At 40.0% G+C, this 23,126-nt stretch overlaps 1 protein-coding gene across 3 annotated transcripts in view; it reads right to left on the bottom strand.

Annotated features, from left to right (window-relative positions):
* The window catches only part of cacna1ha (calcium channel, voltage-dependent, T type, alpha 1H subunit a), a 61,660-nt gene that overhangs the window by 36,830 nt on the left and 1,704 nt on the right, over positions 1–23,126 (bottom strand). For all 3 annotated transcript variants that reach the window (XM_026165460.2, XM_026165461.2, XM_026165462.2), the window contains exons 3-11: positions 23,016–23,113; positions 18,778–18,937; positions 15,080–15,380; positions 11,277–11,369; positions 10,238–10,476; positions 8,465–8,997; positions 5,605–5,771; positions 5,162–5,356; positions 609–760 (exon numbers count right to left, since the gene is read on the bottom strand). In XM_026165460.2, the coding sequence (XP_026021245.2) occupies positions 609–760; positions 5,162–5,356; positions 5,605–5,771; positions 8,465–8,997; positions 10,238–10,476; positions 11,277–11,369; positions 15,080–15,380; positions 18,778–18,937; positions 23,016–23,113 (1,938 nt within the window). The remainder of the gene's footprint in view (positions 1–608; positions 761–5,161; positions 5,357–5,604; positions 5,772–8,464; positions 8,998–10,237; positions 10,477–11,276; positions 11,370–15,079; positions 15,381–18,777; positions 18,938–23,015; positions 23,114–23,126) is intronic.

The following is a 23,126-nucleotide window of genomic DNA, read 5'->3' as shown; positions in this document are numbered from 1 at the left end:
TAAATACCTTATCTATAAGAATTATATCAATTTTCAACCACTAAATCATTATGTTTACTTTGAAGTTTTAAGCCAAATTTGAATCGACTGTTAATATGATTCCACTCTACAACCCTACAAAGTTTTATTGAAATTCATCTAAAAGTTGTTGAGCTAACATGTTTGCAGGCACAATGATGACACGCATGCACACACTACCAAAAACACGACATCCTTGGCAGAGGTAATTACATGTGTGTTTTAAAGTGGCTCACCAGTAGTAACAGGATTATCTGTAGTGATTAGAAAGCTAATTCTATTTCAAAAGCAAAAGTAACCGAACATCACAGTTTGAAAGGCCCAAAGCTAAATGAGAGCCACACTGCAAACCTCAACTGACAGAGTAAGGAGTCTGCTGAGGCAGCAAGTGACGTGTGTTCCCTTATGACTGTGACAATCTTACCAACAGAAGAGATGCTACAGCACTGAACCTGACAACTGAAACCTCAAGTTGGTGAGAAATTAGACACACGCTATACCTCCAACTGTTACTTGTCTGCTACTGATTGCTTTGGTCTCTCTGCACTTTCTTCTCTACGTGGAGACAAAACAGCACGGATAAATACTACCTGATGATAACAATGATGCTGTCAAAGATGTTGTATGGGTTCCTGATGTATCCAAACAAGCCGAAAGCCAGCAGCATGAAACCCATCTCCAGGACAAACATGCTGGTGAAAACGATGTTGCTGATCTCTAACACATCAGTCAGTTCCTCGGGCTGGATGGAGCAAAAGAAAGAGAATGCAAAAGAAAAGAAGAGGGGGGAGGAGGGCATGGGAGATAAAGCAGGAAGGAAAACAAAAGAATGAAGAAGCAAGATAGTTAGTAAGTCCACTGTATTACCTCCAAGCCTTTGTGCCATGAGCTGAGACATTATCAGTCAACATCAGAGCTGCAGCCAGGCCCTATCAATCAATATAGGGCCAACACCAATCTATAACTGCTAATCTACTTCACTTACCACATTACACTCAGTGATCCAGCAAAGATTTAACCGAGGCCCTCTTGTAAAACGTCAAATCTTGTATTAAAAATTCTGCATTTTTGCGCTCCAGTAAATTTTCTGGTGCCACATCCTGAGTTCATACACTGCGTCTCATCAGGACAAACTAACTAAAGCATTGCAAGTCTGTTGTTTGTCTGCGAGTCTGCTGGAAAACCATAGTTACATTATTACAAATCCATTGTAATAGCGCGTATGTGAATGTGGACTTTCAACATTGCACCTCAGTCTCACATCATTCTCCTGCACGAACATTAAATGCTCTTAAAAAATAGCCCTTCAACCACCAGCCTTTTTATTACATTTCGTTTTACTTGCTAAGTATCAAGAGTCTTTGCTAACAAGCATTGTGCAGTCCCAAAATTCACACGTAATGAATATTTATGATCCCCACATGACTGAAACCATAAATTCTCTCTACTCTCCCTCACAGTTTGTGAAACTCTTTAGCTTGTGATAGATTTTAGTTCTCATGCCACAGAAGGAAGACTTATTAACACCACTTGTGACTCTCTGCATATGTGGGAGTCAACAAGCAGTAGACCCAAACCCCCAGGCCCATAACAGATAGACCATATTTATGAGTATCACTGACAACGCTAATATACATACACTATATTGCCAAAAGTATTCGCTCATCTGCCTTCACATGCATAGGAAATTTAGTGATATCCCATTCTTAATCCACAGAGTTTAATATGATGTCAGCTCACATGTTGCAGCTTATGAGCTTCAGCTCTTCTAGAAAGGCTGTGTGTTTACAAGAATTTTTGACAATTCTTCCAAAAGTGGACTTGTGAGATCAGACACTGATAAGGCCTGGCTTGCAGTCTCCTCTAATTCATCCTAAAAGCGTTCTATCAGGTTGAGATCAGGACTCTGTGCAGGCCAGTCAACTTCCTCCACACCAAACTCACTCATCCATGTCCTCATGGACCTTGGTTTCTGCACTGCTGTTCACAAGAAGTTGGGAGCATGAAATTGTCCAAAAAGTTCTTGGTATGCTGAAGAATTTAGAGTTTCTTTCACTGGATCTAAGGGGCTGAGCCCAACTACTGGCAAACAACCCCACACAACTTTACACTTGGCACAATGCAGTCAGACATGTACCGTTACCCTGGCAACTGTCAAACCCCGACTCGTCTGTCAGATTGCCAGATGGAGAAGTGTGATTCATCAATTAAGGAGCACATCTCCACTTCTCTAGAGTCCACTGGCGGCGTGCTTCCAACGCTTTGCATTGTGTTTGGTGATGTAAGACTTGGATGCAGCTGCTCAGCCATGTAAACCCATCCCATAAATCTCTTGACACACTGTTCTTGAGCTCATCTGAACGCCACATGAAGTTTAGCGGTATGTAGCAAGTGATTGGTACACCTGAATTTGTTGATGTGGATGGGTGAGTGAATACTTTTGGCAACATAGTGTACTTCTTTGCTGACCTTAACAACTGCCGAAAAATGTATGTATGGTACATCTCTGTCAATATCATGCGTACCCACTGATAGTACTTGTGTTATACAGTGCTAGATTGACAGTAGTTTAAATGCTTGCTGCTAAAGCTGTTATAATTGTAAGCCCATTATCAATATGAATTGCGTTTAGTAATGTGGAGTAAGAACAGGGTTGTGTAACAAATTAACAAATTATACAGCATTTTTGCTGATGAGCTTGTGAGTTAACGCGGACTTTCAGGGAGTTTAAAAACAACACCAGCATGGGTGGGAGGGAGGGAGGCACAGTAGTAATGTCAAGGGACTCAAATATAACTGCTGGTGTCTTGTGTTGTGAGAGAAAGAGTACAAGTTGTTGTTTTTTTTCAAAGACAAAACATCCCACGAAAAGCCTAAAATAAATTCAATAAAACTTCAAAAGAGCTGTCAGGAAGCGTTTGTCTTGGGCAAATATAGTACTAGACACATGTATTATTGTTTAACACTGGACTTAATGGCATTTTCAGTACCTCAGTGGCCCTCCGTCTTTACACTGGAGAAGTGAAAAAGAATTTTGCAGATGATTCTTATTCAGTCTGTGTACCACTTAACAGCATGTTGAAAAAGGACAGCACACTATGTCTGACATGGTAGAATAAAATAAATGAAAACAACTCCAGGGTATAGAGCTGTGGGTGCCGCTACAGCTAACCTGGTTGAGTGGGATCCCTGCACGCCCAAGGCTACACAACAGGGCCTGGGTTTGAGTTCACGCCACAGCAAAAGCTACATATGCTACTCCTTTCACCTTCAAAGAAAAGCATTTTTAAGTTGTTGGGCAAATGAAAAACAAAACTGGACTGGAAAAGCTGAAAAAAGCACTTTTCTTCATATTAATAACGACAGTGAAGGTGCCTTTGAGTCGTCAGCCTCATGAAACAATCGACTCTGTATTGCTGCGATCATTTGAAACTGAGAGGTTTAACAATTATAACAAGCTCTTAAGCGTATATCAATTTGTTTTATGGTCCCCATCGAGCACTCTGGACTATTGCTTTAGATGCCGTTTTCTACTTCCACCCTTACATTTGACCAACGCGGTGGTCAATCAAAATGAAATACTCTCAGTACCCACAAGGAGGCATTTCGAGTGTAGAATTTTGAACACAGCTCTGCATATGACCTTGCCCTTAGGAACAAGAGGACAAAAAGCAAAACAGAGACTTGCATACCTCACACCGTACAAAGCAGTGTACAGAAAAAAACATTGATTATCGTAATACCAGCCCTGTAAAAATCTAAGCCTAATCATGTGGACTCAGTTACGCAGTGTACCTTAACATCTATTATGTATTTAATTTTACACGGTGAACCCGTGAATGTTAATCAGGGACAGGATTAATACAACTGTAACATACATGAACGTTATGCACATAAAAAAATCTTTCACATGTGAACCAAAGTAACCAGAAACCTGTTATTTCTTATGAGAATTAAGTAGGTACGTTTAAAATTGCACAAATTGCATTTGTTGTTGTCAAACCACCTTTGATTAAGTAACAAGAGACACAGTTTTTATGTTGCAATCAAGGCCCGCTAATTTGTAATTTAATTTGTAATGAAATTTGTGAGGTTAAAGATCAGCTCAGCACCTCATCTGATGGGTGCCACGCTCCATGTGTGAAAACTATGCGCACGTCAGTTTACACATCGATTTTACGTTCGGCCTATTTCTAAAATGAAATCTAAATGCAGCCAAAACAAGCATTGATCGCCTCCCTTGTTCTCTTTTCCTCTCTCTTTGTGTCTCTACACACATACAAAGTCTGCACTATGCCTCCCACATTTATACACCTCTCCGCGCGCACGCAGCTACACTCATAGTCTCAAAAAGTTGGCGAGGTGTAACATATGTGGGATGATGACTACTGAAGGGAGGAGGAACTCGTATTTAACACTTCGCTTCATGTGTATGTGTGTGCTTGAGTGTGTGTATGTGTGTGTCATTGCCCTAAAAAGGCCATGGTTCTTCTAGTCGCTCCTTATGTTTATGCCACTAAGATAGAAACACACTCACATGTGCGCACACACGCACACACATCCCCCTGGAGAGGGAGACATGGAGACACAGAGAGAGAGGAAAGAAGGGAATGGTCTTTGTTCATGCACCAGAATCTCTTCTTTGAATTTGTAGCCATTTCCAGACCTGCTGGGAAGTGAAACAGCTCCTATGTGTAAATGTGAAATATCATTACATAAATGTGTCCGTGTGACACCGGAGAAGGGAAAGAGCAATGGTATTATTTAATGTAAAACTTTCCAGATGTTGGCCACATAGGATAAAGTCGAAACTGTGAGTCTGGAGTGTGTGACAGTGCCTGGACGTGTAATTTATGTGTGAGAAAGAGGAAACGAGTGGGTGCTACTCCTTCCACCCCCCTCCTTCCCTTTATTTCCTTCAGCCCCTCAGCCCTCTTCACTCTGCCTCCATCTCTAACTCTCGTTTCCTCTCATTCAGACTCCCAGACTGAACGAGCCATAAAAAGGCATTTGTTTAAACACACTTGCTACCCGTTTTCACTAAACTCCTGTCACCAGTAGTCCTCTTAGCTTTAAACCACTGATTTGTGTCATATTCCCAGAAAAGCAAAATCCGCCCGACACCCTATCCCCTGTGTCTTACCTGCTCGTGGTACTCTATTCCCATGCTGAGAGTATTCACAAGAATAGCGATCATGATCCCGCGGTTGAAGTATTTACTTTCCACAATCCTCTTTAGTTTTTCCCTGAGGTCCCGCCAGGCACGAACCACTCCATTTTCGTATTCAACAACCCCACGGCGTCTGCTCCGACCCCTCACTCCTCTCACATCGGCCCCCTGGATACAAGATTTTGGATACAATAAGTCAAAACACCAACAAGGACGTCTTGTGCTTTTTAATTACTGTAGTTTTAGGCGCTATGCAAAATAATCCACAAATACAACACTGTGTTAGGTTTGAAGACTAAAAGATTGTATTTATTTATTTATATACCATGCTCATCATCATTATATGTCTAATCAACACTTGTGAATTAATCATCAAGGTTTAAAATCATCATTAGTCCACAACCATCCATTCTGACCTGAGGGAAGTCGTGTAGTCCATCTGCCTCTCCCTTGCCTCCCTCTAGGTCTCCCAGTTCCAGCTCCAAGGTCTCCAGGCTGCTGGCACACAAAGGGCAGCTAAGTAGCTCCAAGAGAAGAGGGCTGGGCACCATACCCGCCAGCTGGTAGAGCAGCCGCTGGCGACCTGAAAGGAAGAACGGGTGATGATGGTCAGACATTGCTGAAGGAGTTTCTATAACTGTCCTATGTGTTTATCTTTAATGAGCAAACATGTTTTGGTTTGGTAATTTTTTTTTACAAATTATATTAAATTAATATCGACTTCCCAGTATATTGGTATTGATATTTATAACAGCAATTAATTGAACATTTTTAAAGTTTAAAAAAAAGGCCACAAGAGAAACACCCTTCAAGCACGATATGAATGCTGCCATTGTACAGTCTGTCCACCAGAGGGCGCTCAGCTCCCCAGTTTACAACATGTTTTGAACACCGCAAACAAACAGCTAATCCAAGTTTAGTCTTATCGAGTGTAAGTGCGTAAATAAGAACAACACACATTTTTTAATGAAATCTTTTTATATTTGTGTGTCTGAAAGAAAAGAAAATATTGGCCAATATATCAGCTTTTTAATACCACCAAGTATCAGCATCAGTCCTATTTCGGTCCGACTCTAACATTATATATTCTATATCCTGCTGTAAATCAAGTAAATCAATGTAAATAAATCAAGTTTTTAAATGTAAATATAAAAATAAACTTTCTTAAAATTACATATTTGAAGCAGGGATCATCTGTAAGTAGGTATGGTGATATTATTAGACAACTTAAGAAATCAATGAAAGTTAGGCTCTAATTTGCATCTTTACTACTAAAGCACATCATATATTTCGACATTAGCTTTGATTTACGTTTGATCCAAGTGTATTCTTTATCAAAACTATAAATAATAGAAAAGATAAAAGATCTGAAGTCCCCATTAGCAAAGTAGGACCAACTCTATGTAGTATAAAGCACCGGGAATCATTGGCGAGTCCTTTACTGCAAAGCACTTGCTGGTGCTTGTTAAGCTTACTGTTGTAAAAGTGGAACAGTTGGAGGGGAGTAAAAATGAGTGCTTCTACATGTTTATGTGGTCGACTTTTTTATAAGGACAACATAAAGAGACAAAGAGACAAACCTTGTGGTATAACGACCCAGCTCGAAGACATTAACATAAGTGAAATTTTGCATTTTGTGCTGAAGGGCCGTCCTTTTCAGCACGCGGCCAGCACACATTAAGTTTCCGCAGTGAGTACTGCAAGCTCGCCCACAGTTTGAGATCTCGGCTGCCTCGTCTCACCTTCTGTTCTCTGACTGGAGCCTTTTAAAATCAGTACAGAGGAACTGCAGAGCAAAGCACAGCTGAAAACTAACACAGGCAAAGCTTGACTTCTGAAAACGTCAGCTCTTCAAAAGCAGCTTTAACAGCACATAAAGTTGTTTACAACACTGTCTATACCCCGAGCTATTAAAAAAGGTTTGTGTGTGCTCTCATTGTATTTTATTGTCATTTATAATCTTAAACACTTCTCCAGTTCTTGACATACTCACAAATTACCTTTGCAAATTCCATCAGGGTACAAAACCCTTGTCCGGGGAAAATTTTGTTTAAACTGATCCCATCGTATAAGGTTATTCAATAAGGCTACAATTACAGTGAAATCAGAGGGCTACAGAGCTGAAAATATTCCCAAGAACATGGTCCTCCAAAAGTGAAGAGGAACCAAAAACATGATTCACACTCTAAAGCCATACCTTATAAGGTTTAGCAGATAGTGAGTTACCTAACAGTGCTGAAAGCAAACAGAACACATCCCCCTTCAAATGAGTAAATATGTGATCTTTACTACAGAGTACAATTTAGGGTGATATTTTTTTAAGCATTGCACTCACTCTCCAAAAGGATTCAGGCTGCTTAACATCAGTTTCTCGTGCTTACTGTTAGTCTCACCCTTTAATGACACAACAGAAATGTCTTTCATACCATTTCTGCGCAGCTCCTGTCTTTCTGCTCTCTGTTATTTTCTCGGTATCCCCGAATCCAGCCCTCCTTTATGTGTCCTCCCCCAGCTCTCTTCTCTTTCTTTTTATTGCTCTAATTTATTTTTCTCTTGGCGGCCTTCTTTCAGCTTCTCAATGCGGGCCTTAAATCTTTCATACTTTATGAATACATTAATAAACTCCATATTTTCTTCCTTCCTCAGCCACTTGTTTTCAGAATACCATAACACACCTGCATTCCTGTTTACATTCCTTAACACTCCATACTTTTCCTCCTTTAACTGTTCCCCCCACACACTGTGTTGATTCAGTCAGTCCTGCCCCTTTATCCACTTCTCTGCGCTGATGACTTTAACACTTGAGACATGGATTTCCTGTCAGGGCTCTAAGTGCTTCTTGAGACTCATGCACACACACACCGCAGAAGCAGCCACGGGCTATTTCAGGTCAAGCTTGGGATGAGGACGCAGGGTAAAAGAAAGAGCACTGAATGAAAGTGAGTGTGATGACAAAACTATAATGGAGCCCGAGGGAATTCTAAAGCGTCGCAAAGAGAATGTGAAGGAGACTTAAAGGACGGTGGAAGACAAATAGCGAAAGAAAAGCTTTATTTTTTCACCTTTTATCTTTGTAAGATATTTGGTTGTGGTTTAAACACTCTGAAAGTGGCAGCTTCCTTTAGCTGACTCACCTCTGATCTTTCTGACCAGAAAAACAATGGTGAGCAGTAAAGTGTGGTATTCCCATAGATGCAGATTCAACATCCATATTTTTCTGGATTCTACAATTTTGAGATCCACCCATGTGTCTGTGTGCAGTGATTGTTTTCTTACTGTGCTGTCCCATGAGCTGGTAAAGCTTGGTCAGTGTCTCGGCGTGCTCAGAAGCCGGGTGGTTCGGCGGATGCTCCAGACAAGAACCGCACTGCTTTGAGTGAGGGGGTGGCGTCTTGCTGCTATAGCTGCACACAAAAGACGGCAGAATGGTGGGATAGTTCATCCCCCCGTTCAGTCGCCCGAGTAATGAGCCCACGCGCTGGGTGACAGTGGTAGAGTTATCGTTGTTTCCATTTGCACTTCCCCTCCGAACGGTAAGCGACTTCATCTCCAGTTCCTCCCCGACTTTGATGTGTCCTTCTCTGTCCACGTGCTCTGTGGTTGCCACGCTGACGGTGTGCTGCCCGCCATTGCTGAGACGACAGTGCTGATGCTGATGGTGTTGTAAAAGGTTATGGATTGGCCTCAACCACAATGCGTTACCTGGGCCTGACCCTCCGCAGCCCCTGCTGGAACCGTGGCCATGCCCATTACCTCCACCATTACTGCCTCCACTGCTGCCATTAGGATTCACCTTTTTACGACGTTTACTGTTCAGAAAAAAAGAGACATGAATAATAATTAAGGGTGGCTAGTAATAAATAGTAATATTTATTCAAGATAGATTTTTGTTTATTTGTGTTTGCATCAGAATGCATTTCTAATATATTTCTGGCAGGCACAATGTAATTCTGTGAGGTGCACGGTTGGCAAATCCCGCAAAATGATTGCAAATTAACAACAAAACATAAAAGGGATGTAGAGAATTAATATATTGGGTAGTGGAAAAATAACACTGGTTGTTTTAATTATTTATTTATTTATTGCCAGGGGAGAGTTGTTGAGTGAAGATCTTATCGTGTTTTTTGCTAATTTACTGATCTCAACTTCTGAAAGCAATTAACTAGATAACGAAAATTAAAAGTGTGTACTAATAGAGCCATATTAGGTGAGCCTGTCACATAGCCTGGCAAGTCGTTAGGGAACAATGAATTTCATGACCATTTGGCAAGTGGTTAGTGGCAGTAGGTGAGAAATCAAGTGCAAAAGCCTCAGTCACATGGGCCTAGATGCCACTGAGTGACCAACTGGCCAACATAGGGTGGATAAAATAGGTACTCCCTAAACATTTGGCAAATGGTTGCTGGAGGTCACTGGGAGTTGTTATGTGGAACTGGTCTCAAGAGTTATATGGTGATCCACCAAAAGATTCCTTGTTACTGTTTTGGTTGCAAGGAGATATCCAGCATTGTGCAGTAGTAGTAGTGAAATGGATAAAAGTGTTACACAATTCAGAAATGGAGACTTTTCATGAAAGTGAAAGCTGGGTTGCAGTGCACTTTTACCACAGCTCAGATAGTAGGTATTGAGTGCTTACAGACAAGTCAGTCTTCCGTGCGAACTACGGGCGACCGCAGGAACCTCATTTTTCCATAGGTTGCCATGAGGTCTCAGACCAGTCTGGGGTGCTAATAGTGCAACTTAACCTAAAAAAGCACCATGTGATGGTTTCTCTTTTTTTTGCATTGTGTTGGATTAGAGATTCTTTTCATCTTACCAAAGTTACTTGGCATTTTTAAGGTTGATGTTGAGGGCTTTAGAACAAATTGTCCATTACATTTACCAATACATTTTTGAGCTATCATCTCCACCCTAAGTAACAAAGTCCAAGTTGCTGTTTTTTTGCTAACATCACCACACAACACATTTATTGCTACGTCATTAGACATTTCTAGACATATTCTACAGAATTAAAAACAAAAAACAAAAAAAAAACAACCTGTAACGTACCTGTGCCAGCCAGAGTATATCCTCTGGAGCCTGCGTGTAAACTTGCGGTAAAGATGGCTAATGTAGCGTAGCATCTCTTCATAGCACGAGCCCGGCTCGCTGTAACTGGCAAGTGTGGAGTCGTTTGACATGTAACGAGCACGCTGCTCCCGCATCAGTGCATTCTCCCTTTGCTTTGTCTCGGAGAATTGGGTGGCAATGACCACGAGGCACAAGTTGATCATGAAGAAAGAGCCCACCTGTTTGAAAAGGGAAAGGTAAAGAAAGTGCAAACCACAACAACAACACCTAAAATGATACAGTGTGTTTAACTGAGTCAAAGCCTGCTCCATAAAAGTGTTGATTTAGGGTCATAAAAGTATTTCACCTTTAATTCTGTATAAAGAATCAAGACAGTGTTTACTTTATAAATATTTGACTCACTGTTGACTTTATGCCTCCTTACGGTGTAAAAATATAAGGAGCATTATTAGAGCTTATTCATTATTTGAGATGCTACCTGCTTGGTCAAACACTGTAAACATAAAACTGAAAAGTTTTTTAGTTACTTAGAAATAATTAAATTTAAATGATCCTCCAATGAGTTGGCTTTGTCCTTACTATAACTTTGAAATGTCAACTCAATAATGAAATGTATGCTAAATATGTCATTAGCGTGTGGTACTAAAAGATGAATTGCAAATTAGATGAGCACTTTCTCCACCTGGTTATTAATTCCTCATTTTGTATTGAAAGTACTTAAGTGCAGTCAGTCTGAAAACTAAATCCAGTGTCTGTTTTTAGTTCACTAGGTCAATTAAAAATCCCAAACCAGGGAAAATTGTCTATAGACAGCTGTCTCCTCAACAAAAAGTCGATCAGGCTTAGAAAGCTGCAGGCGTTCACATTTATCTGAATTAGTCCTTTGCAAAAATGAAAAATAATGGTCCTTTAAAACAAGATATTTTGGACCCAATCACGTTTTGTCGTTGCTTCAAGGCTCTAGCAAAACAAGAGAATATAAAGAGAAGTTAAACAAAAAAAATAATGAGGTACTTACAATAATGAGCAGTATAAAATATATAAAATTATAGAAGGAGTGAGCATCCATGACATAGTACATGATGTCTACCCAGCCTTCCAGTGTGATGACCTGGTGATAGAGGACAAAAAGACAGAGAGTGGGAGCCTTTTAGTTTCAATAAAAAGCAAACATTCCTATATAGCTCTGCCCATTACTTTTTCTTCAAAAATGGCATAGACACCCACACATGTACACCAATACCCAGAGACACATACGTACTCCAGTATACAGCAATCAGATTTCCAGTTATGTTTTTAATGGCTATTCTTCTGAAGAAAGTCTGCAGTGTCCCTAAAACATGTTATAAAGGATGTGTGTGTTTGTGTGTGAGTGCTAGTGCAAAAAAAATCAAACAATTCTCTCATGTAGCCACTATGCTAATGAGCATTTGAGATTCTGAGACTTGAAAACGGTGGCTAAGTTCAGCCAAGCTGATAATACAATCACACCTCAACATTTACACCTCAGCGGAGCCTGAAACACCACTGCAAAAACTGACGGAGCATGCAGATTAGCAGGAATGTATGTACATTAGGCTCAGATGCCAGCACATACCTCTGTGTGAATGGAAAATTGTGAACAAGCATACCAAAAACAGACACCACACATGCGTAAAATCCACCTACACACAAACAGGGAGACATGCACACACAAGCACCCAGAGGAGACTACTCTGCTCTCTAATGCAGAAGATCAACCAAGGAGTTCATATGTGTCAACAGTAAACGTATGCTAAACAAACCATACATAGGTACAAAACATTTAGCCAAGAACATCTATGCAGGTCTTGTAAACTGTACATTTACCACCTGATTACCTCATTCACTTAACTAACCAAGAATTTAAATGTCAGCTCTAAAGGCACATATTTTGTAATCAGTTCCTGATTAATTCACCACAGGATTCCTAATTCATTATGGACGTGGACAAATCGAAATACAAATCTTGGGCTGTGTTAAGCCATTTTGCGAAAGGCAACTGTAGTATATATGTGAAGGAGCGATATTATGACACCGTGTAGCTGAGAGAGAACACAGAAGTAAACAGATTATCCAGTGGCTTCCAGGCCAAGCTCCTCATCTACTGAGTCATCTTTAAAATCCGACAGTACCCAGTGCTGTAATTCATCTAAATGGCTTGCACATGCAGCACACAGCACGCTCTCTGCTGTCACCTGTGAGTGGCTTCACCCTCACTCCTACTCTTTTGTTTAACAGACCACTTTTGGGTCCCTCCATCCCAAATAACCCTCCTCAGAATCAGATGGTTTGTTTGTACAATATCTTTGGCGTACCTAATGAATCCATACAAAATTGAACTCCACTCTAATCTACTTGTTTAAAGGAGAAAGGAAACTGTTTTCAAGGATGCGAATGTTCACATTTTGGACAGAAAAGACAGATGATTTAAGAGAAAAACAAAGGAGGCCTTCGACGTCCACTGTGAACCAGTAATAAGTACTCACTACTCAGCACCTGGATATACATCTATACCACCAGCAGGTGTAAAATATTCAAATCTGCATGTTAGTGTGGGGAAAAACGTGGATTTGTAGCCACACTCTGTGAGTTTATGAGACATGTACACAACATTTGGCTAGATAAAAAGCTAATCTCACTTAAGACTCAAAGTGCTGCTTATTAAACCAACCTAAAAGTGAAGAAAAATCCGCAAAAATTTCTTAACCCGCCCATTGTGAGCTGAGACCACACATATGTGGGAACAGAGCAAACCTGTGAGTACCAAAGAGGGATTAGTAGTCTGTTATTAGTCCATATGTCTCTGTGTGTCTTCAGCATTTGAGCTTTTCAAAGTAATGCGAAGGTAAGACTCGTGTTGAGAAAGTCAAGTTGTGCAATTCAAAGAGCATTAGACACACAGACAGATCTACAGTATCAGCGAAACCAGCACATATCTACTAGAAGGGCTGAAATTCATATCACAACAGTACAGTACAGCACAAAGGGTGTGATAGGGAAAAGCCTGTCATGGTCTTCTGGGGAGTCGGAACTAGCAAGATGGGAAAAGAGGAATACACTTTCAGAAACTGGCATGTGGAAATGAAGAGGCTTTAAGGTCATGATACACACCCACTGATAGCTTAAGAGGACTTTCTACCAGGGTTAATTTCAAATTTCTACTATTTTAAGACAAAAGATAAGAAACATGACTATGTTGGAAAGCTGGATATTTTTGTTAGAAGGCTATCTTTCTACTTCAGTTTCTTACTGGACTGACTTTTCAATATAGCTCATGTTTCAATGTTGTAAATATTAGAAATGCAACAAACAGAAACATAGACATGATATTGTGAGCTTGCAAAAATACAATTACCTGGTTTCTCAATGCCACTTCACTCTATTTAAACTCTATTCCAGATCAAGGAGACACAGAATAAGCCTGATTTACTCTTAAAGTAGTAAATAGCAGTGAAGACAGTGATGTCACCTTTTGGTTTCAGAAATCCATCGTCATCTTGGTTGCAAAAAAACCCACTGGCTGTCAAACCGCTTATATGTTAGCTTAGTAGCCTAAGTTAGCTTGGTAACCTAAGCTAACAGGTAACAGAACTTAACAATTATTTATTATATTATATAAATGAGTAAAAATGTGAACTGCTTAAATTTGTTCAAGAAGAGATATTTAATAAGCAAAGGCAATGTTTTCTTTTTCTGCCATATTCCATAAACTAAGACATTGCAACAACATGAGTCGTCATTTTCAGTGTTGATCCTGGACAAACACTATTATATCGCATGCACTGCCTATGGTCGGGGTCTGAAAAGGAAAGACAATGGGGAAGTGCCTCAAACCTGAATACTCTTTAATGGCTTCACTAACCAATGGCTGAAAAAGCCACACCTACGCTCTTTTTTTATGATGCAAATTGGACATCTCTGATTTGTGGGTTAAGAAGATAGAGTAACATCAGCCTTCATTTATTTATACGATTCATTTTAAGCCAGTATTAGTGTGAAATTGTTATGAAACGCCTGCGTGCAGGCAGGAAAAGGACCCAAAGTGCAGACTCTGGAGACAGACGTGAACTCAAAAAACAGCTTTAATGCTAAACTCAAAAGGGTAACAAAACTGAGAATACAAAATAAGCTTAGACAGACAGATGAGGGTGGATAAGAGTAGATCATGACACGGACACAGAGAAACACAGGGCTTAAATACACAGAGGGACCAATCAGGGAAAGGGAAACAGGAGTGAAACACAGCTGGGGCAACTCAGGCCTAACGAGACAAAGGAAGCAAAACCAGACACATTAACGTAAGACACGGACTTTCAAAGTAAAACAGGAAACATAACACAGAGACACGGAATTGACAAGGGGATACAGCTGACAGGGGAGACAGAGCAACTAGAGAACACAGAGACATAAACCATAAGACAGAACTCTAACAAAGAAACCAAAAAACTAGAAATGATTAATAATATAATAAACTCAAAACTCGGGGGCAACGACCCAGGCATCCTAACAGAAATGTCATTAAGCTGAAGATTTTCATTTATATTATGTCAGTGTTAGGGGATGAAATGAAACCCTGAGACAGTCAGGTGAGAGTAAACAGTTACTGTGTTCGGTAGTATGTGATATTTTCTAGTTTGAGGTTACTCTATATGGATAAAATGCCCAGTCCAAATATTGTCTTTGGTGATTTAACAAACAACAAAACTGAAAACCAAAACTTGCAAAACTATGGCAAACAGCAAATACTGGTTTCTGGGTTTTACCTTCTGCAAACAAATCTGCGCATTTGTCCCCGCTTACCTGGAATATGGCTATCCAAGCATAGCCGATATTGTCAAAGTTGACAGCTCCCCTGTGAGGGTTGAGCTCCCCTGGGCGGCAGTCGTTGTAGTACTGATACCAGTTAACACAAAAGTTACCGCTGGCAACACTCCTAAAACTCAGGTCAGAAGCCGGCAATGTGCATTCGAGCCCGTCTTGAGAGTAGGGTGGCACATCTTTGCAACGCCGCATCCCGTTTTCGCGTGGAGCCGAGCAGATAAACGGGCTGTCTTCACCTTCCTCAGACATGTAATAAGGATTTAAAGACATGTTGTACATTCTGGATTAAAAAAAGAAAAAGAATAACACAAATATCACTGCGAGCACACGCATGTGGGCAAACATAAATACCCCACAAATTACAGTCAGTGTTCTCTTCTTCCAAAACATCTCAGTCAGAGATTTCCACTCTAATCAGCAAATCATCTCAACAATATGGTAATAGGATTGATGAACTCTCTGTCTTATAATTGCTTAGTGGCTTAAAAATCAAATCATGACTGCAGCCAATACGTCGTGTTATAAAACCTCAACACGAATGACTGATGATTTCGATGAGGCTTCTCAGTTATTTCTGGTTTGCTTCTCTTGTTTTGGGGGATCTATAGAGATAATATAGGAAGTTTGTATTTCCTGTAAATAATCTTTAAAAAAGCTCTAGCTGCTCCAGTCAGAGCCGAATAAGTGATAAAAAAAGATTGATGGTTGGGTGGCTCGCCCTCTATGGCCTCTAAAATATTTGTCTATCCACTCCACCTATGTGGGGAGAAAAGATCAACCCCTTTAACAGCCTTTCTGCTCTAGTGTTCAGCATTTGAAAGATACAGTAAATAGAAAAACTGTTATTATACCATATTCATGTTTTTATTCGCACAAGTTGTCATTACACTTTGAATCCTTCACTTACAAAAACAACATGGCCCTTATTTTATGACAAGATTTTTTTTATTGGTATCCATGGTGACAGGTGTTTCCTATTCGTGGTAGAGAGTGCTGGGTGCATCCCACAGATTACCTATTTTATTTATACTCCTCCCTTTAAATTGGAGAGCTCTCCACAACAGTTACTGCGTGAAGGGATATTTATGCCCGACTAACACGGAAGGCTTTAGCAACCGTGCACTGCTTTATTTTCACACCATTCCCATAATTCCTGTCATCTTTTTTTCCCGTTGTGGTGTGTTTGCCTAATGCTGCCGAGGCAAAAATCATGTTCCTTATTTTTCAAAGGCTTTAAAAAAGCCAAAAGCTTCAGTGTCATGAGAAAGTGTTTGCCCCTTACCCATTTCTTACTTTTTTGCATATTTGTCACATCTGTATGCTTCAGATCACCTAAATAATTTTTAAATTAGGCAAACATAACCTGAGTAAATAAAAAAATGCAGTTTTTAAATGAGGAGCATTTGTTAAGGGGAAAAAAGCTATCATAACCCACCTTTCCCTTTAGGAAAAAGTCATTGGCCTCCCTTAAAATAACTTCATGGATACTCCCAGATTTGATAAATTATGAAATCACTGAAACAGAACCTGTCTGACAAAATGAAGAAGACTAAAAGACCTCAAAACACACCATACCACCATCTAAAGAAACAGCCGAGAAAGTTACTGACATCCGTCAGTCTGGAAAGGGTTAAAAAGCCATTTTAAAGGCTTTGGGACTCCACTAGCCATAAATTTTGAAAACATGGAACAGTGATTCCAAGAGCACATCAGCAACTCATCCAGGAGGTCACAAAAGAATATTGAAAGAAAAATAAGACCTCAGAAAGCGGGCAAACACTTCTCCACGGCACTGCATATGATAAGAAATACCTGCAACACTCACTAAAATAGGAAATAAAGGAAAAAAATCAATTGAAATTGTGGAGACGCTTAGTGCAAGAGTATGTGCATGTGCATGTGTTATTTCAGAGGGCAGTGATTCATTTTACCCTGGAAGTCAGATAGATTTGTTCTCTGAAAGGAATCATAGCATCTTTTATATTAAGTATTAAGCTGTGGTTTTCTATCTGTCTTTCTTATCTACTCAAAGAAACATTAACTCTGGGACAATTTGTGCCATTACATCAAAAGCACAATTAGTTCATGCCTCTTTTGGCGTTGTGAGGATGTGGCTACTGAAGCAACTTTTATTATTTTTCTCTTGCATAAAATCACTCCCGACGGCTAAAATGATGACTGAGCTCGATTTTGGCTGTTTGTGTGTGTGTACTTGATTTTGAGGGAGTAAGCTTGTCTGCTGTTTTTGTATCCGATCTTGTTATATCACAAGATGAGAAAAGCTAAATGTGAAAAAATAGGTTCATCGAGTATTCCCACAATGCAAGCTGCATAGAAGGGAAATGCAGCGTTTTCCTCTCCCGTCTTTGGTAACAGAGCGAACACTGTGTTCTCTCTCGGCTGTGGGTCTGTCAGTGCTGACTCGTTTTCTGTCTCACATCGACAGAAGCTGTATCTTTTCTTGGTTTCAGGTCAGTACCTATGGTCTGCCATTTCCTACAATCTGGACTGAGCAAGAAAACTTTTACACATATTCAGGAATTTTATGGTGCAGTGGTTTAAACATTTGCCTACCAAGCAAAAGATTCCTGGTTCACTCCCGGGAGGAGGTAGTGATCCATTGGATGTTACATCAGGAAGTCTATCCAGTGTAAAAATCTGCTTAATCAAATATGTAGCGCTACCAGCTGTCGCGATCCCGTGTGAATAAGGGAGCAGTCGAAAGTAGCTTTATCACTTCACTCCACAAAGTTAAAAGTGTCTCCTGAATTAATTTTCTCTTGCGCTGATAAGTTCTAGGTCTTTTTGGAGATGATTTTCAATGATCATAGGTGCTAATTTAAATTCTTTCTATTGAGGGACACAGCATGTTTCTAGAATGTCTATATTTTTAGCCACATTATCTACAAAGATGGGGTATTTTTATTTCTTTGTCTCAGAGTACAGAAACCAGCACATTGACCTGTTCTTATTGATACAGCATTGCTCCACTTCTCTGCATTGTGCATACTCTAACAAGCTAGAAGTTCTACATTTTCACTACTGCTAACTATCACCCCAGATGACAACAGAATTTATGACAGGACTAAAAAGGGAGGAAGCTAAAATATCATATTTGTCAAGCAATTTGTAGCTTTACAGACCGAGATTGTACCTTTCACTCTAGAGCCTGACCGATTTATCAGTGGGCTGATATTAGTGATCGATATTAGGTATTTGCTGATGTATCGGTAGCAACTTTTATAACGACTGATAAAAGACAATTAAAAAAGTACAGAATAGAGAGGAGAAACACCCTTCAACCATATCTGGACTGTTGGATTACATAGTTGTCCACCAGAGGGCACTCTACAACACAGCGCCACAAATACAACCTAACGGCCATGAACGAGCAAATAAATTACTACAAATGACAAATATACAGGAAATCTGTTTATATTCCATGTTCCTGAAAAAAAAAATCGCTCGATATATTGAGTTTTACATCCCTAAACACTGGTATTGGTATGATCAGTCAGGCTCTCGTTCACTCATCCCTTTTTTGTCAGTTTTCAAGGAAAATAATTTTAAATTGGATCCCAGTTTCACCAAAATGTATCGTTCAAAAAAATCAAATGCAGCTTTGACATAAAAGATCAAGAGATTCCTATCCTACATCACAAGGCGGAATTCCTCACGTTTCGATGTCCTCTCCCAGGAAGCAGCGATTGCGCAGCAGTCCCTCCCACAACTGGACTCCCACAATGCCGAAGATGAAGAAGACAAAGAAGCAGAGGAGCAGAACATTTCCCAGCATCGGCAGAGTGTCTAACAGCAGTGTCACCAAGATCCTCATACCTACACAGTGGGATACAAACAACAAAGATGTGTGACTAATAGCACCCGACATTCATGACAGACATAATATAAAACCCATCCGAGCTAGCCTTTTACTTTTACCTTGACGAGCTCTATTAATCTTATGTTTTTGGAGCCAACAACTTCATCCTCGCACACGTTATAATTACAACAGATGACAATACTGAAAGTGACAGATTGACATCGTTTCATCCTCTGGGATTTGAACTCGCAGCTTCCTTGTGGCTACTATTATCTAACCACGTGCATTCAGCATCCATCTCCCATGTCAGATGTGCTTAGCGTCAGCAGCATCAGGGATCCAGTCCCCGAGGTCCTCACAATGTCCCCTGTCTCCTCCTCCATATATCACAGCTTTGTCACATTGATCACATGTGCAGTGCTATGATATTATTATTCTTTCTGTGGCACAGAGTTGTTTTTACCTTTGTAGTGATAATTAAATTTAAATCTTCATCCTGAGACCAAACTGTCTGTGCTGTGCAACAGCGTGAGAAAACTCTACCTGTAGCCATTATCATCATCAGTGGAAAACAAACAAATGTCTTGTTTGCCAGTTTTACAGTTATCAGAATGGGCCTAAGAATTAAGATAATAGTATTCCTATTAAATCTGTGCCAGAAGCTAAAGAAACATTTTATTGTCAATGCAGTTATTATTGAAATGTGTAAAATGTGACTATCCTTTCTTTTACTCTTCTTATTATTAAATATACATAAAAAAAATCATATATGAATGAGTCACATTTAGATAAAAGCTGTCATTACATTGCTAATTGTAGTCATTCATCAGCTAAGGTTATCCATCTTGTTGAATCCCTGTTGCCTCACTTTAGTAATCTTCTACCTTTCATTTTAATGTCACTGAATTAATTTCTCTGAGTGACAGGTTTAAAATGGTATTTGGTATATTTGATATGGCCACCTTTATTTTTACCAACAGTCTGAGGCAAACTTTCTTGTAATGTCTATATGTAGTTTTCAGGAATAGTTCTCCGGGCTTCTTGAATGACATCCAAAGCTCTTCTTTGGATGTTGGCTGCCTCGTGTTTACTGTTGTCAAATGTGCATTTATCCCTCCTGGGAGAAGAAACAAACCCCTTTGGGAATGTGTCAGGAAGGGCATTAGGCAACACAATGTGCTAAATCACATGTGTGGAGCCACCTCCTGTGGCAACCCCTTGTGAATTAGGGAGCAGCTGAAAGTAGCTACTCTATAAGACCTGCTGCCACTGATTTTCAGTCCAGTTCTTGTGTACTTTTGCATAACTCAACCTTCTCTCCCTGTTTCCCTTCCCTGAGACTTAGACCATTTCCGATGAGGCCTCAGTGAACAGTAGATGGATCAGATAAAGGCCAGATGCATCCGTGTCCAGCTTTCAGGGCATAAATTTCAGATACTGATCATTTGCTGTAAATAAGTTCTTTGAGCCTGCCACTTCTTCTTTTGTCCTCTACTTGTCAAACTTATTAAGAACTCACTGCACACCATGTTAAGTTATTCCAGCTCAGCTAATAGCTCTTTGGGAATCATGTTGTTGGTGCAAAAATATAAGTTTATGCCTGCAAATCTGTTTTACCTTTTGGGATTTTTTATAAATGCAATAAAAATAAAATGGCAACAAATTATTTGTTCTAGTAACAAAACGGCTACAATTTAAAATTGGTTATGTGCTAGGTTTGCTGAGTTATGCTACAATGCATTACTGTTTCATGCCTTCAGTTAAGGGTCTTTTTATACTACTTTTACTTGAATTTTTCATAGGTCAGTGTTTAGTGGCTTAACAAAAAAAAAAAAAAACGCATCCCAGTAAAAAAGGTTTGGGTAAAAGAACTGGACTGAAAATGAGTGATAAAGGAGCCACTTTCAAAAGAAAAACTTAAACTTCCCTTCAGAAATTATGGGGGAAACTATAACTCAAGACCAAGGAAGTCTGCTTTCTTGGAATCCTTGGAATCAAAATATAAAAAATACAAAAATTGTATTTTTAAAAGCCAGAACTACTGTCACCCACAACAGTTTTCGCTGTCAAGTTGTGATGACAAGAGACTGGCTTGAACCACCAGAGAAATCACCCATGTTTCTAAAGATGCCCTTGGAGATTTCGTTATCATTGCTGTCAGCTTGTGCTTTTCATTCATGGGCATTCACTTACCTTTTTTTTTTTTTTTGCTCATAACAAGAAACTGACCTAGTAAGAAACTGAGGAAGGCTAGTGCTTTTCTAAACCCAGTCATGCAGTCAAAACTAGACAGATGGCTGAAGAATTTGCGATCATTTCACACAGGGTAAATGTAATTGTTTCCAGCACCATAACAGGCTTGCGCTAACGCATTCACTTGACGGTAAAAGTATGTGACTGGGAGTGCACAAGGCAGTTGGCAGAGATTTTGCAAAAGCCCCCTGCACGTATCAACCTTGAGAACATGAAATAATCAGAGTGCGGTGCTCACTGTTTCTAAGCTACAGCACAAAAGACACAGTTAACATTTGTAGTTCAATGAATATTTCCCATCCTCTTAGGCAGAAAGAAAAACAGAAAGACAGACTGATTAGAGAAAGAAGAACAGAGGAGGAAAACCTGTGTTAGCCTTATCTACGTGGCTCGTTCTTACAGACACTATATTTATGGTGAAAGAAAAAAAGAAAAACAGAAGAGGCCCAGTGTTGTGTGTACCTGTGAGCATATGAACATCGCCTTTCAGGTATGTTTGTGTCTTGGGGCAAGAAAACTCAAGATCACTGACCTTGAATTTCTATCTCTAAGCTAGCTGGGTCTTCACTGACATTCTCTCCCTCTGTCCTCTCTCTATCTGCCTCCATCTACCAACCCACCTTTAGGGAGCAACTGAACACTTGTTGCAGTAATAATAAGTTTTATTTCACCTTGTGCACAGCTTTAAGTTTTTCCCAGAACTACTGTTAGCTTGGTGATAATGTTAATGTGTTGACCCACTGTGTCTTCCATGCTATGTGACAGTGTATGAGTTAGCAGCAGTGCAGCCCCCAGTGTCACTCATGAATGTGAGGTCATCATCATTTAAATTCCCCAAAGAAAACTTAAACACACACAACTCAAGTATCTTCAATTCTTCAACATGCAGAAATGTCTATAAAGTGACGTAGGTGGGGATCTGTTACCACAAATGACTGCATCAGCATGGCATGGGATGGACGCAATCAGCCTGTAGCACTGCTGAGGCGTTAATGAAGCCCAGGCTGCTTTGATAGCAGCCTTTGGCTCGCCTGTAGTTTTGGATCTGTGCTTCTTATCTTCCTCTTGACAAAACCCACAGATTCTCTGTGAGGTGCAGGTCAGGTGAGTTGGCTGGCCAGTCAAAAACAGTAATAACCTGTCAGCAAAGGTAGTAGTAGTTTTGGCGCTGTGGGCAGGTGCTAGGTCCTGCTGGAAAAGGAAATCTGCATCTCCATAAAGCTTGTGACAGCACAAAGTGGTTTAAAATCTCCTGGTAAACAGCTGGGTTGAATTTGGAACTGAGTAAATACAGTGGACCAACCACCACCATATGGTTGGGTGTGCTAAATTAAGCCAAGAGATATGGATATTTCACTTTATGTGCAATAAATCTATAATATACATGAAAATGAGAAAAAAACAACCTTACATAAATACATATATATTTAAAGGCTACCAATACTGGCAGCTGAGTCCGGAAAAAGACCTTGGCTGCTTGCCTAATGTATGCTGGTTAATAACCTTGTAAGTTGTTATGACACCATTGTGTAGTGATCCCCTTTAGCTGTAGATTCATGGTTATTTCTGTCACAGAGCTTTTAGGAAATTGACAAACTATGTGCAAGATCCCGCTGGCTGGCACAAAGTGAGATGAAAACCAAAGTCTTGATCATCGGTCAATTTACCACGCAGTGCTGAGAATAAACACAGCAAAACACTGCTCTGTCTTCCTTAGTTCAAAGTGAGTAACACCAGGCAGATAGAAATATACAGCTTTACATTAATCATTGGGGAAATGCTGTAAAAACCCTGCATATATGGGAAAATATGAGCCAAACCACAACTAAGAAACTGGCATACTTGGTACTCTGTTGATAGCCCGCAGTGGCCTGAGTACTCGGACGGTACGGATAGCTGACAGACTGGCATTGTGGCCATCCAGGGAATACTCCAACATCCTGAAGACATGGT

The sequence above is a fragment of the Astatotilapia calliptera genome, chromosome 4 (assembly GCF_964374335.1).
Source record: "Astatotilapia calliptera chromosome 4, fAstCal68.1, whole genome shotgun sequence".
NCBI classification, from domain to species: domain Eukaryota; kingdom Metazoa; phylum Chordata; class Actinopteri; order Cichliformes; family Cichlidae; genus Astatotilapia; species Astatotilapia calliptera.
This window is presented reverse-complemented; position numbering and strand designations above follow the sequence as displayed.